Here is a 13,199-nt window from a genome sequence, read left to right on the forward strand (position 1 = left end):
CCGCGTTTCAGAGTGGCGACGAAAGTGAGAATCGACTCCTTGAACATCAAACGGCCACCTGGCCTCGATCAGTCAGGAAATCCATGCACACACCCCGAGAAACTGAAAAGGGCAAACAGGCCGAGAGTTATCAACTTCTGATTCATCCAATCTTTTCGCAATGAACCACATACATCCTCCCCTAAAACCATTTCCCCTTTCTACACCCTCTCCCAGGATCTCGATTAGCCAAGATCAATCAGAACTTATGCATTCTTTGCTGTCCATACACAGAGACCATGGGAAGCAAAATTGAAAAACACGGAACCGCAAGTTCAACCGCGAGTTCAACCTATAAACCTGTGGCACAAGAGCAAGTGACTAAAATCGCTTCTCTTAAAAACTTGTGGGAGGACGGCTTTGCGTGGATCGTATTTCAGACACCTGAGAAATGGATGGGAGGTAAATATGTGGTGGCTGTCCCAAACCAAACCAAAAAACAAATAGAAAGCGGATGGACCACTACATTCAAAAAGAAAGTCACCGACATGGCAGTTATCCGAACTACAGAGAATCAGTCTAAATACTTTCTCTGCGTCGAATTCAGCGGCGGCTATCTCCAGATCGAACCTGTTGTCAGCAAAACGACAGCAACCGGAACTTCGGCCCAGGGAGGATGGCGCAAAGTCCAATTCATCGTCACTCTCGTTCCGCATGGGCCAGGTGCAGATGGCTTCTTCAGGTTCTGTCCGCTAGCCACTCGCGACTGCACCATCGGGCGTGTGTTCCAAGACCTGTACAACGCCAACTATTTCAGATACGAATGCGGACAAGACGGGCAGCGGCCCTGGTTCCTTGGAGCGGCCGAACTACTAAACAACCCAAACGCTGCTTTTCGCGCCAATTTCTCGCAACATATTATTAACGAACTCAATAGTGGGCACACAAAGGGTGTAGAAGAAATAAGAAAGCAACTCAATCTGACGGGAGCCGAGAAAGGCGCATTCTATATGCGACCAAGGTTGTTCATCAGGTTCCGTAACTATTGGGGATACTAACAATTACAAAGACTCCCCCGGTGTATTTTCTTTGTCTATGCTTGTCAAGGGTCACGCAGCTGTGTCGTTGTTGAAAAGTTACGATCTAGGAAATTTAGAAATACCAATCCCCCTAAGCCTACACTAACTGGATGAAGATCAGCGCGTTCAGAGCCCATTCCAGGCCTTTTGCTGCTGCTTCCGGTGACCCGCACTTTACAATGTGCCGTCTCGATTGATGGTATTAGAAGGGCGTTGAATTTTGCACACACTTGATGGGGCTTCGGACCCAATTTCCAACACGTTCCCTCGGCTTCAATCATAATGCCTCGGATGGCTGCCACTCCTTGTCTCTGCTGTCTTTCTTTGGCTCCTCGGGCTTCTCTGGGCGCTTCTCCTTATTTCCTGGCTTGTTAACCTCTTGGGTTTTGCCTTCCTCGAGTTTCCCGCCGTGTCTCTTTCCGTATGACCTTCAGCTTCAAATTCCCTGAAGGTCGCTTCCAGGTTAGGTTCCAATGGCTTACTCTCTGCGGGGACTTTTGGTCGTCGTAGTGCGCAAGGATAAATATGGTTCTTTTAGGATGGCCTTGGGATCATCAATAGGTCTGGACAAGAGATGTGTACGTTTCTGATATCTAAACTAGCAGTAAAGTAGGGCCTTTGCCACTTAAGCACTGGCAAGGCAAACTAGGGTGCCTGTGAATTCCCGCTTCGAGCAAAAGAAGTCCAGCAGATCGAGGATCCACGACTGGGCGCCCTCGTCGCGAGTTGTCTTCGAAAAAAATGCAAACGGCATGGACTAGCCTCGTTTAGGGCCTTGATCATGCCGCCAAATGAGCCTTGGATGGGAATTTTAAACTTCATATGGGGTTCGCTCCTATGTCTAGTATCGATTTCTCTGATGTATATCTTGGTCTCAAACCCACCATGGCTGCTTATTTTCTCCGTATTATTAGACAATAGAATCTTGCTGATTGTCAAATGTATCTTGCTGATTGTCAAATGTATTTTTCGGTTGGGTTCAGGCGGTACAAATAAAATGCTCCGGATATCTGGGAGGTTGTCCGACATTGGGAGGCTATCTGCAGTAATTTCCAAACACGGCTTCCACGAGTTGTTGTTATTTCGCCTTTCGAACTGGACCCGACCAGTGTCAGACTCGCCGTTCGACTTTTTCGCAAATTCGAGAAACTCCTGGAACTGGGTTTTGGTCTCAGGTTCAGGCTTCTCAAATGTTTTTTCCAACTTTATCCATGGCTCACGGCTCCTAGTAGGGGCGGGGGAAAGTTATAAAGTAATGAATACGATAATTAGATATTTGATGAGACAGTATTACCAGATTTGGTAGATAATGGTTTGGAAAACACAAGACGACTGAAAGATTGAAATACCGTATTACAGTTCTCACTTCTAACTTGACGAGTTTGCTCTTCACTTCTGCTCTTATAATCGGAAAAGATGGCCAACTGACGAGCAAATTGATGATCTCCGGGTTAATTCCCAGAGCCAACGTGCCCAAGTCAACACACAGGGGGCGCGGCAACCCAGGCGGCCGGTTTTGATGCGGCGCGACTGAATAAGGTGTCCTGTTGCTTCACCTCAAGTGGACCCAGCTAACGTTGGCTGTTCTCTTATTATTGGGAGCATTTTAGGGTAATAGTGCTGGCGTTGGCGTTGGCTCAAGGTGATACGAGACAATCACTAACACGGAGGCCAAGCAGGGCAGGCCCCCAGCCTGGTGGTTCTCTGAGGCTCTGATGGGGTGAAGAGAGCGGCGAATATAATAGCCGAGATTTTGGGACTTTGGGACTTCGGGACTAACAAATGAGAGTCGAAACCCAGTTGGGACTCTCAGACTTCGTGGCTGCGTGCGATGCGGGATTCGGGATCTTGGTTCTCCCTACGGCGTGAATAGTTGTTATTAGTTACCTAATTTAGCTGCAACAGTTAATTATTGCGATGTTAGGGATGTTGTTCTTGCATGTCTCCCGGGCAGGGCGCAGCCAAAGGGATGACGAACCATAACCTTGGCGCCACATCCGTCCCAACTTGTTGCAGGTTTCAAGTGCACGCTAGCCGAGGTTGTCTCGGAAATAGGCCATTGCGGGGTTTATTCTCCCATATTTGCCCCAACCCCTCTGGAATCCCTCTAGCACTCTTCTAGTGAAGAAGAGGCAAGGTACCTTGCCCTCTGAGGTGCGTTGCAGGAACGTACTGTACAGTAGTGTGTAAAGGTAGTACTGCGCTGCGCCAAGAAACCTGGAAGAGAGCCCGGACTGGGATCCGGAATAAAGGCGGGGTCCACTGCCCCGCAGCGCCAACTGCAGCCTGCGCCTTTCTTGCCACCCCGGGCTGCGCCAACTTGGGCCTTGCCGCCGCCTCCAATTCCTTTCCCCAACATCCATCCCTTTCACCACCAGACGATTACCTGACACGCCCTTCACGCCATGGCACCCAACAATGATGCATCCCAGGCGAAGCAGCCCGAGATCAAAGTCTACTGGTATGCTGGTATTCCCGCCCCGTTCCGCGACTGAACTGATTGAACTGCGGTTGTTGCCCCCCCTGGGCTTGGACTTTGGCCGGGCGCCCTAGACAACAAAACACAGCCTCCAGCTGACTTTCGCAGGCTGAATGATTCGCGCGCCGAGCGCGCCGTCTGGTTGCTCGAGGAGCTCGGCTTGACCTACTCGGTCGAGATCTTCCATCGCAACAGCGAGACGAACATGGCCCCGCCCGAGCTAGAGCGAATCCACCCCCTCGGCAAAGCCCCCGTCGTCACCGTCACCCCCGCGTCCGCCAATGGCCCTGCCGCGCCAATCGTGCTCGCCGAGAGCGCCTTCATCGCCGAGTATCTCGTCGAGCACTTCGGCGCCGCCAGCCATCTCGCGCCCCCGCGCTACCACCCCGGCATCACTGCGGGCACCCCCGCCGCCGTGGGGAGCGAGACCGAGTCGTGGATGCGGTACCGCTACTTCATGAATTATGTCGAAGGCAGCTTGATGTCGCCGCTGACCCTGGCTCTAGTCTTGGGCAGTACGTGACCCAGCCCTCTCCTGTCTGCACATGCTCACAGCCTGCCAGTCTTCAAGAGCCCCAAGGTGCCCTTCTTTGTCCGGCCCGTGACCGGGTTTGTGGCTGACAAAATCCTGTGGGGATTCGTTTACCCCAATGTGTTCCGGCACCTGGCCTTCCTCGAGAGCCAGCTGGCCACAGCGCCCGACGGCGGGCCCTACCTGTGCGGCGCCCATCTGACGGCCGCTGACATAATGCTGGGTTACCCGTTGTCGCGCGCCCGCGGCGCCTTCGCCGACCTCGACATGGGTGGCGGCAGAGGTAAGGTCCGTGACAGCTTCCCCAAACTCTGGGCCTATGTCGACCGCCTTATGGCCGAGCCCGGGCTCAAGCGCTCTCTGGCCAGGATGGAAGAGGCCGAGGCGGCAAAGAAGTAGAGCAGCCAAACGAGGCTCACTCTCGCAGCTGCGGCGATTGCATGTCCCTTTGAGACCAGGCGACTAGTTCAAGAAAGTCGGGCGAGAGCCTGTGGATGCCGTATTTCGCTTGTGTCGAGTATCTCCAGGCGAGACATGTACCTAATTATGTACTTGTACATACAAAACAGTGAATATGACACTACCGTGTACTCTCGATCGAGCTCAGTCCAGCACAAGAACAATGCTCATGTATGCAAGATAGGTATCTATTCATTGCGGCACTCTCTTCATTACGCCCTTATCCCATTATCCTAGCCTGCATTTGGTTAGGGGGCGTGTGGCATGTCCAACATCGTACTCACTCTGAGCCTTCACGGCCCCCGAGCCCCCGAGCCCCCGAGCCCCCAAGCCCCCGAGCCCCCAAGTCCCCGAGCCCCCATTTGAGATTTGTGGGATTGGGCGACTTTGGAAGTATTTAACCATGCCCAGAGGGCTGGTCCTGGACTGCCGGTGACAAAAAGCGGTTTCAATCCCCGTCTCAGCGCTTCTCAGCCAGAGTCCGAATGGAGTAAGAGACAAACGGGCAGGCAGGCAGGCAGGCAGGCAGGCAGGCAGGCAGGCAGGCAGGCAGGGAGGCAGGCAGGCAGGCAGGTAGGCAGGCAAGCAGGCAGGCAAAGCTTCAGGGTTCAATGAGTTCGACTTCGTGTTGTGTGAAGCGGTCCGGACGACGTGGGTGCGGATTCTAAGTCGAGGCACCCCGGCTCCAGTGCGTGGCAACTCGGGGAAAATGCTCAAAACTGAGAGCCCGGGTGTCAAAGAAACCGCCGACGAGAAAAGAAGCTTCTTGATTCTTTAGAAAAGCCACGCAACTAAATAGAAGGGCGGGTAACTAGTAATTCCTAAACCGCCACATCATATTAATTATTACACAATTTGGAACCAAAAACAGCTTCAACCTTTGTTGCCAGCGGCAGTCAATCACACCGGAAATGCCTTATCGCTTCGCAGCTCCCTTGATCTTGTCGGCAAAGTCGCTCTCAGTCTCGAGCCAGGTGCCAAAGTCCTTGAGGCCGGGATTCACCTTTCTCAGTGCCGGGATATCGACAGCATATCCCTGGTCGTAGAACCACCGGAACATGACGCCAAGGTCCTTCATGAGCTTCATCAACAGCCAGGGGAAAACCCCATTCGTCGTAGGCAGCGTGGCGCCGCCCGTCTTGGCAGCGAACACTTCGCTCGCCTGGGTGAGGGTCAGCTCGTCGCCGGCCAGCGAGATGGCGCGGCCTTTGTACTCGTCCGGCTTGAGGAAAGCCTCGCCGGCAAAGAAGCCAATGTCGCTGACGGCGACGAGCTGCAGCGGCTTGTCGCGGACGGCCATGTCCCAGCACTTGATGAAGACGCGGCCAAAGTAGTTGTCGGTCAAGTTCTCCATGAATGCGACGGGGCGCAGGATGGTCCAGGCCATGTTCTTGGAGGGCGCCTTGTCGACGAGGTGGTGCTCGATAGCGTGCTTGGCGGCAAAGTGGGGGATGGGCGTTGGGTTGGTGAACGAGTCACTCTCACCGTGGCGGTCGACCGACGTGTAGACAAACAGGCTCACCCCGGCGGCCAGTGCGGCGTCGACGAGGCCTTTGCCCTCCGCAACCTCGGAGCCGGAGCCGATAGCGACTTGGACGCCGAAGACACCCCAGATCGGCGACTTGGTGAGCTGCTTGGCAGTCTGGAAGAGCGCGGCCGGGCTAAGGAGGTCGCCTTGCAGGAGCTTGATCCTGGCGGGCGCCGTGGAGAGGAGTCGCTGGGCAGAAGCCGAGGCAGCATTGCGCGTGACGGCGAGAATCTCAAAGTCGTTCGCGTTGTTCTGCTGGAGAAGATGCTTGATCACGGCGCCGCCTTGTTTGCCAGTCGCACCGCATATAACGAGTGCACGCGACATGATGATGCCGTGTAATTGTTAACAAGCGAGGACGTCGGGAGCGAGAAAGGCAAATTGGCCCAGTGTGTTTGTTTATCGAGCGCAACACGCACCTAGCAAAGAATCGGCTTCGGGTATTTAAACAAGAGTATGAAGAAAAGGAAGCTGATTACCAAAAAGATAAATATGTATGGACAATTACCAATCATTCTAGAAGTTTGGGCCTGCGATGCCTGGGAAGGGCTACGCCGGTAAACTAATTACCGGGCACGTTGATATCCTGGCGTGTACCAAACCTAGCCTGCCTGGCCCTGTATGTCTGCATTTGACTGGAAGGCCGGTTGGAGGCTCCCACCAGTACAAATCTTGCTAAGCTGTCCAGGAATCCGACAGGAAGAAACGCACAATTGAATGGAATTTTGAGCCGCGTTCAAACTTCAAACCCAAACCAGCCGGGGAGGATGGTTACTTTTCGACCAAGCTACGGATATACCGATCTACAAACCGGGCCGCCAGGCTACCAATCTGGTGTGGAAGCCCCATGGTTCGTCGTTGTCGTACATGTGGGCCCGGTGTCCGAAGAAGACCGGTGGGAGCGGAGCTATTGGGTAGCCCCATGTATTGAGTAGCCCCATGTCTTGGCGTTGTTTCCGGTCCCGAGAGGTTTGTAATCACATCACGTACAACGACGGGGAGCGAGTCAAGGAATCTGGTTTTGTGGCGGGTACCTAATTTAGTGCTATAGGCAACTGTGCGTACTTAAACATCGGCTTCGGCCCACTTCTGCCTGTGACTTTATCCTTCCAACCATCCATCATCTCGTTGCATCCCCCTACCTTGGAGCAAAACCCCAAACATCAACATGACCATTACCGTCGGTCTCGCCGGCATCACCGGAAGGTTTGGCCGCTTGCTTGCTGCCAACCTCCTCAAGAACCCAGACGTTGCCCTGCGCGGTTATGCCCGAGACCCCAGCAAGGTCGTTTCGTCCATTTCGGCATTGCCTCGTACGCAGCTCTTCGCTGGCGGAGCCTTGGACGGCGCCGCAATCCAGCCCTTTGTCTCGGGCTGCGACGTGGTCATCTGCGCGTACCTTGGAGATGACAAGCTGATGGTCGAGGGGCAGAAGAAGCTGATCGACGCGTGCGAGGCAGCCCGAGTCCCTCGCTACATCGCGAGCGACTGGTCCCTCGACTACACACGCCTCCAGCTTGGCGACCTGTTCCCCAAGGACCCCATGAAGCACGTCAAGGCCTACCTCGAGACCAAGGAAGCTGTCAAGGGCGTCCATATCTTGGTCGGAGTGTTTATGGAGGTCATCTTAGGCCCCATGTCAGGCACGCTAGATCCGAAGACCAATACGTTTCGGTATTGGGGGGAAGGCACCGAGCTCGTCGAAGGGACAACGTACGCGGATGCGGCCAAGTACACGGCGAAAGTGGCGGTTGATCCGTCTGCTGTCGGGATCCAAAAGTGTGAGTTGCTCTGGTTGGAGTGGAGGGACCACCCAAAGTCGGTCCCCCAACGTGCGTGCTGACAGCCCGGGTGAAAATCAACTAGTCCTCGGCGATCGGAAATCAATCAAGGACATTGCTGCATCGTTCGAAAAGGTGTATGGCGTGAAGCCGAATCTTGAGCGCCTTGGATCCCTCGACGACCTCAAAAAGCGCATGCATGATCTGCGTGCCGAAAGCCCTGCCGCTATCTACAGCTACATGTTCCTGTGAGTGCATTGGCGAATCTCAACATGGCCGAGGTAGCGCAGCATTCGCTGACAATCGACAGATTCTATATATACTACCTCCTGAACGGATCAACCTTAATTGGCCCTGGCGTGGACAACGGTAAATATCCCGAAATCAAGCCCGAGACTTGGGAGGATTTTATGAGAAATCGGAAGCTCGAAACGCTGTTGGGTTCGATGGCTGCCCTGTCGCAATAACCATGACGCTGCACATGACCAAATAGGCAGCCGGGTTTAGGGGTATGAGGGGGTGGGGGAATGGATCGGCGTAGCTCCATGTGATCAAGCACGGCAGGACTTTTCGTCGGGTCATTCGAACATGTTTTCGGGGAAAGCCTGCAACGTCCCTTGCGCGCATGTTTCCATTCCCAGGCCGTCACAGCCCGGGATAGGAACGGGGACAGCGAAGGTTGAGGTGTTATCCGCGGTTGGCTCTGGTGCAGAGCCAGCAAAGAGCTGATCAGTGAAGGGCATCGTGGTGCTGGTTGTTTCTGTGTTGTATGTCTTCAGGGAACAGAATAGCATGTTCGACGAATCTGCAATGGTTTTGGCCAGGAGAGGGACCATAGCTGGTGTCAAGGTGAGTTCTCTAACCTGTTGATACGTTAGCACGGGTGCATGAACGCTATGGCGTGGGCGCAGTGGTATTCAGAGGCTGGGAGTGGATATATATACCCTCTCCATGACGGAAGAGTCAAAGCCGCTCTTCTCCATATCCATGGCAAGCTGAATCGCCAAAGACCTCGTAATTGGGTTGGTGGTGCCCAAAGTAGCCATAATTTTGAGCAGGAATTCCAGATTACTTTCACTCTGAGAGCCGTGCTCGGTCGCAAAGTCGTCCAAGAAAACAAGAGCGGCCATGTAAACCGAGAAGACCATCAGTGGGTTTTTGAACGCCACCCTGATGTCGGTAATCATGCGTACAATGTTGAGCACCTCTTCGGCCGCAGGTAGAAGACGGTCTTGGCTTTGGCGAATAGCATAGTCTGGTAGCTTCAAGTGGCCAGCCCGTGATTTCCCTAAACCTGCTCTGTGGAGGCATATGACGGCGGTATGAGCGATGACGTTGACGAAGACGGCATTTAAGGACCGGACATTTCTGGGAAGCTGTAGACTTGATGGCAAGAACATGAGCATGGTGACAAGATCGTTGTCAATTGCCGTTTGGCGTTTCCAGTATGGGCTGGCCTGGATGTCTTGTGAAGCTTCCTGTGTGAAGCTCTCAGAAGTAAGCTCGAGGGTGCGATGGAACAGGCACGAGGCCAACACTCTTCCAGCAAGTGAAGAATACTCGGGGTCCTGCTGGCGCAACGAGCTTGTCAACGAGCTTGTCCGCTCCTCTAGATTGTTCATGAAGGCCTCCTCAGAGGCCGGGAGCAAAGTGAAGATCTAAGAAAGAAGTCAGAATTGGAATTTTTCGTCGTTCGAGCATAGAAGCGACACCGCCTACGTCTCTTTCGTTGATCAGTACCGGCCATCCCGTGACTCCCGAAGCCAGGCGATCCGCACAAAACAACACCCACCATGTCCGGCGTCTCTCTTCCAACTCGGACCAGTCCTTGGCCGGCATGATAGTCTGACGTGTCGGTTGGCCCTTGTTGTCGATTCGGTGCAAGTTTAGCATTTGGGCGATCCGGATACTGAGGGATAGGCTTGTTGAGGATCGAGGGAAATTGAGATGCTGGGCTTCGAAATTGGCTACGAGATTCCAGCACTGAGCGTGAGCCAGCGTTACATGTTCGCCACGGCCCTGCAGTTTATTGTCAGGGACATAACTTTGGTCAGGGGCAGTGGCCCGAAGCTCACCCTCATCTCGTCTGCCTCGGCATACGCCCTAGCACGCAGATAAAATGGAGTAGTTAGATGGCGATGGGTGTCATCGGTAGTGGTCGCTAAGGCCATGACGGCATACTGGAGACACATGGGTGGACGCATGTGAGGCGGCAGGTATAGCGATGCCGTGTAGCGAGATCGGTGTAGCATTGGTGTAGCGTAGTGAAGCCGATCAAAGTAGATATCTGTCCTGCCATCCGAGTGTTAGTAAAGCCTGCCTGACACGTGGAAATGACAGACAGAGCCTACAGTTCTCGAATGAGCTGAGCAGAAGGGAGCTGTTCAAACAGTCCCAAGCCGATAACCTCGTTTGCAAGCGAGTCAGACCCGCCGACATGCGGCCTCGGTTCGAGAGAATTGCTATCAACACCCAAGTCTAGTTCTAGTCCAAATGGTGGGGGTTGATTCGTATCTGGCATGGGCCGGGCCAGCTCGGCCCGCTCGGGCAAGGCTGCATCGCCCCCAGGCTGGCACTGTTGTGATTGTTGTGCCTCGGCGCTCTTCAGGCTTTTGAGTTGGCCTTCAAGCTGGTCGACCTTGGCCTCAAGATCCCGAACCTTTTTTCGCTTGCCGACCTGGCTCTGTCTCGAGGCGGGAAATACGCACAGTTCGCCCAGCCGGAGACAACGGCCGCAGCGAGGCCAGGCGCGGTCGCATCTCGACTTTTTATTCCGGCACCCGAAGCACGACAGGTTGGGGCCTTTGGTCGGAGGGCCATGGCTGCTTTGCTCGTCCATGATCACATGCAGCCCAAACTAAAACTTGGCGGTTTTTGATATGATCCTGCTCCACGTTCCTGGCAATTTCGTGGAAAAAATAGAAGAATGAATGGCAAAATTAATTATCTAGGTAGGTAGGTTAAATCCAATCACTTTTATACTCGTGGAGGCAGGCGCAGACCACGCACGCCTAGTGTGGTGGAGAAGCCGAGGACCCGAAATTGAGACTGCTAAATTTTTGGTCACGTGCTTTAATGACAAATCAATTTCTTTCCTCGTTTTCGGCGGCCCTTGAGCCATGACGGCCTGACTTTGGCTTTGTTAACCTTTACGGTTTACCCACCATGGACAACGTCTCTACTACCTGATTGTCAAAGCGTTGAGGAAATAATAGCTCCGACTTCTAGTGAAGCGATGTAGCCACCGTCTTCCACAAAACCGACCTAATTACACAAAGCAGGCAACAATCATATCGCACTACACAGTCAATAAAGCAGAGAAGGAAACTTAAAGTTGTTGTAAAGGGGCAGGAAGAAAATAAACAAAAAGAACCCATCCTGAAATCTTTTACCCTAGATTATTGTAGACGATGTGATGGACGTCATGTAAGTCGAATTCACGTGCGGAACCCAAATGACACAGAAATACAGCAGGTTGACTTTAGATAAATGGGGACTAATAACGTCAACAATACGGAGTATCGGTTTTTCTTTTCTCAATAAGACACTCGCGCTGGCCCTGAGTAACACGATCGCCTTCCTTGGCCTTCCAGTCGCATCTCGACACCTCGGCCATGCCGACCGGAACAACAGCCATGGCCCCGATGGCAGGGTTGTCGTTCTCGAGTAGCATGACGCTACGAGTGGCCACCTGGCAGATATAGAACTGCGAGTCGCAAGCCCCGTCCGGGTCTGGACTTCCCGACTCAAACCCCTGAAAGTAGTTCTCGACATAATAGGAGCCCTCAATGTCGGTTATTTTCTTGACAGTACCGCCGGTGGGGGCGTGCCAGCAGTGGTAGCTGAGGCTCGACAGGAAGGCCTGGTATAGCGTCCCGCCCGCAAAGGCGCTGCATCCTCTAGCGAGCCGCCCATGATTTCGACGAGGCTACAAGGCTGTCCTTTGACCCAGAATTCCTGCTGCAGCGCCACGGACGATCAGCTCAGGTTGTTGAGTGGCGCCGGTGCACAGCAGTTCACGATGACGTCGGTTCACAGCAGTTCACGATGACGTTGTTTTTAGTGTTGTGGTGTCTTTTCACCGCTTCAATGCTCGTCTTTGACACTGTGCTGGGCCAAAGTCCCGAGTGGCTCTACAACGCCGAGGGACAGCAGAGTTTTATTGCCTTCCCTCTCAATACCGCGCTTGTATTAAAATGCCACATTTTTCTAGACTTTAAACCGTATATGGTAATGGGGCTAATGCAAAACCTTTGCTTGCGCAAGAATAGCTCATGGCCACCAACGTTGGCATCTCACTCTTTCTGCGGTCAGATGTCAACCGATATCTATGGGACATGCTCAACGCCTACGGGGAGTTCTCAACGACGTCTCTGTCAGCCAGCGTCCTCAATACGAGTTCCAGCGGCTGGCTGAACGAGATTGCCCTTAGGGCCATCGTCAAAGTTGCCGAGCCACAGTCAACAAATAAGTTGACGTTTGACGACATATTCGCATGCGACCCATCCAAGCCGGCCTATGGGTACGGCTCGTACGGCGCTTTCATGACGCGATCTTTTGTCGATGGGGTCCGCTCGGTCGGCAGCGACGACGACCCCAACAACAACAGCAGGATCAATGGAAGCGATCGAGCTGTAGGCTCGATGGGTTGGTGAATTTGAAGCAGAGTAAAGGCGCAGAGTCCCATAGTCGGGGAAGTCAACGCAAACAAAGAAAAAGGCACTACCGCGTGCACTGGTCTGGGGATCTCAATTCATGGTAAAAAGACGTGATTTCTTCCTAAAAGACAATGGCCCCGGGGGAAGATCGATGCCCTCCCTCTGATGTGAGGGGGGGCGGGCTACCCACCTTATACGAGGTGGGTAGGCCAAGAAAAAAAGAAAAAAGTACACTAGATTATTTTAGGTAAGGGTGTAAACAACCCCCTTGTTGCCTGGCCTCGTGAACCCTGATCAGCATCAGTTCGGCCACAGTCCGTATTCTCACTCTTCCCAGTCGGGTCTTGATCGTACGGGGGAACATCGGGGATTTGCCCGAGCGCTAGGTTGAAGAGCATGCGCACTGCCGGAGTAGTCTCGACGAAGGCAGCAAGTGCCACAACAGTCGGCTGCACAAGAGCCGGGCCGTTGACGCGCTCTATCTTGGCGTCTATGATTTTTTGGCGCAACCAGCTCTGGACCATGACACGATCGGCGGCCAGTTAGCCCCAAAACGGTGCTTCACCAGAGGGTCAGAGGACATGACGGCGATGGCAGAGGGTTGAGTTATTGGTGATGGAACATGATCGAGGATCAACGACGTTGGAACAAGCGATCAGCCCCGGGTAACAGAGCATGAGGAGCTCTGATATTCATCAACTCCT

General features: G+C 53.5%; 6 protein-coding genes across 6 annotated transcripts; 3 read left to right on the plus strand and 3 right to left on the minus strand.

Moving 5' to 3' along the window:
- Positions 1-3,361: 3,361 nt before the first annotated feature.
- On the plus strand, positions 3,362-4,818 carry B0T26DRAFT_733734 (glutathione S-transferase). Its single transcript, XM_060443162.1, has 3 exons — positions 3,362-3,519; positions 3,646-4,052; positions 4,101-4,818. The coding sequence occupies exons 1-3, from the start codon at positions 3,464-3,466 to the stop codon at positions 4,466-4,468; spliced, it is 831 nt and encodes a 276-aa protein (XP_060290900.1). The 5' UTR covers positions 3,362-3,463; the 3' UTR covers positions 4,469-4,818.
- Positions 4,819-5,293: 475 nt separating this feature from the next.
- B0T26DRAFT_733735 (nucleoside-diphosphate-sugar epimerase family protein) lies at positions 5,294-6,816 on the minus strand. Its single transcript, XM_060443163.1, has one exon. The coding sequence runs from the start codon at positions 6,381-6,383 to the stop codon at positions 5,445-5,447; it is 939 nt and encodes a 312-aa protein (XP_060290901.1). The 5' UTR covers positions 6,384-6,816; the 3' UTR covers positions 5,294-5,444.
- A 408-nt stretch (positions 6,817-7,224) lies between these two features.
- B0T26DRAFT_658561 (uncharacterized protein) lies at positions 7,225-8,304 on the plus strand (the record flags this gene model as incomplete). The annotated part of the gene is made up of 3 exons (XM_060438885.1): positions 7,225-7,837; positions 7,923-8,085; positions 8,148-8,304. 3 exons carry the CDS (start codon positions 7,225-7,227, stop codon positions 8,302-8,304), a joined length of 933 nt encoding a protein of 310 aa, XP_060290902.1.
- Positions 8,305-8,754: 450 nt separating this feature from the next.
- On the minus strand, positions 8,755-10,676 carry B0T26DRAFT_658509 (uncharacterized protein; the record flags this gene model as incomplete). Its single annotated transcript, XM_060438877.1, has 4 exons — positions 8,755-9,495; positions 9,548-9,856; positions 9,913-10,129; positions 10,189-10,676. 4 exons carry the CDS (start codon positions 10,674-10,676, stop codon positions 8,755-8,757), a joined length of 1,755 nt encoding a protein of 584 aa, XP_060290903.1.
- Positions 10,677-11,926: 1,250 nt separating this feature from the next.
- Positions 11,927-12,492, plus strand: B0T26DRAFT_757534 (Phophatidylserine decarboxylase-domain-containing protein; the record flags this gene model as incomplete). The annotated part of the gene is made up of 2 exons (XM_060446260.1): positions 11,927-12,025; positions 12,109-12,492. 2 exons carry the CDS (start codon positions 11,927-11,929, stop codon positions 12,490-12,492), a joined length of 483 nt encoding a protein of 160 aa, XP_060290904.1.
- A 158-nt stretch (positions 12,493-12,650) lies between these two features.
- Positions 12,651-12,927, minus strand: B0T26DRAFT_521618 (uncharacterized protein). The gene has a single exon (XM_060435479.1). It carries the CDS (start codon positions 12,891-12,893, stop codon positions 12,729-12,731), a length of 165 nt encoding a protein of 54 aa, XP_060290905.1. The 5' UTR covers positions 12,894-12,927; the 3' UTR covers positions 12,651-12,728.
- Positions 12,928-13,199: the final 272 nt, after the last annotated feature.

The sequence above is a fragment of the Lasiosphaeria miniovina genome (genome assembly GCF_030549165.1).
Source record: "Lasiosphaeria miniovina strain SMH2392-1A chromosome Unknown B0T26scaffold_8, whole genome shotgun sequence".
Lineage (NCBI taxonomy): Eukaryota > Fungi > Ascomycota > Sordariomycetes > Sordariales > Lasiosphaeriaceae > Lasiosphaeria > Lasiosphaeria miniovina.

What these genes read in the sequence shown, in the direction of transcription:
- B0T26DRAFT_733734 (XM_060443162.1), top strand. Translation starts at nt 3,464, where the DNA reads ATGGCACCCAACAATGATGCATCCCAGGCGAAGCAGCCCGAGATCAAA. An exon ending in CCCGAGATCAAAGTCTACTG is followed by an intron (nt 3,520 to 3,645) that starts GTATGCTGGTAT and finishes TGACTTTCGCAG; the next exon opens with GCTGAATGATTCGCGCGCCG. An exon ending in CCTGGCTCTAGTCTTGGGCA is followed by an intron (nt 4,053 to 4,100) that starts GTACGTGACCCA and finishes ACAGCCTGCCAG; the next exon opens with TCTTCAAGAGCCCCAAGGTG.
- B0T26DRAFT_733735 (XM_060443163.1), bottom strand. Translation starts at nt 6,383, where the DNA reads ATGTCGCGTGCACTCGTTATATGCGGTGCGACTGGCAAACAAGGCGGC.
- B0T26DRAFT_521618 (XM_060435479.1), bottom strand. Translation starts at nt 12,893, where the DNA reads ATGCTCTTCAACCTAGCGCTCGGGCAAATCCCCGATGTTCCCCCGTAC.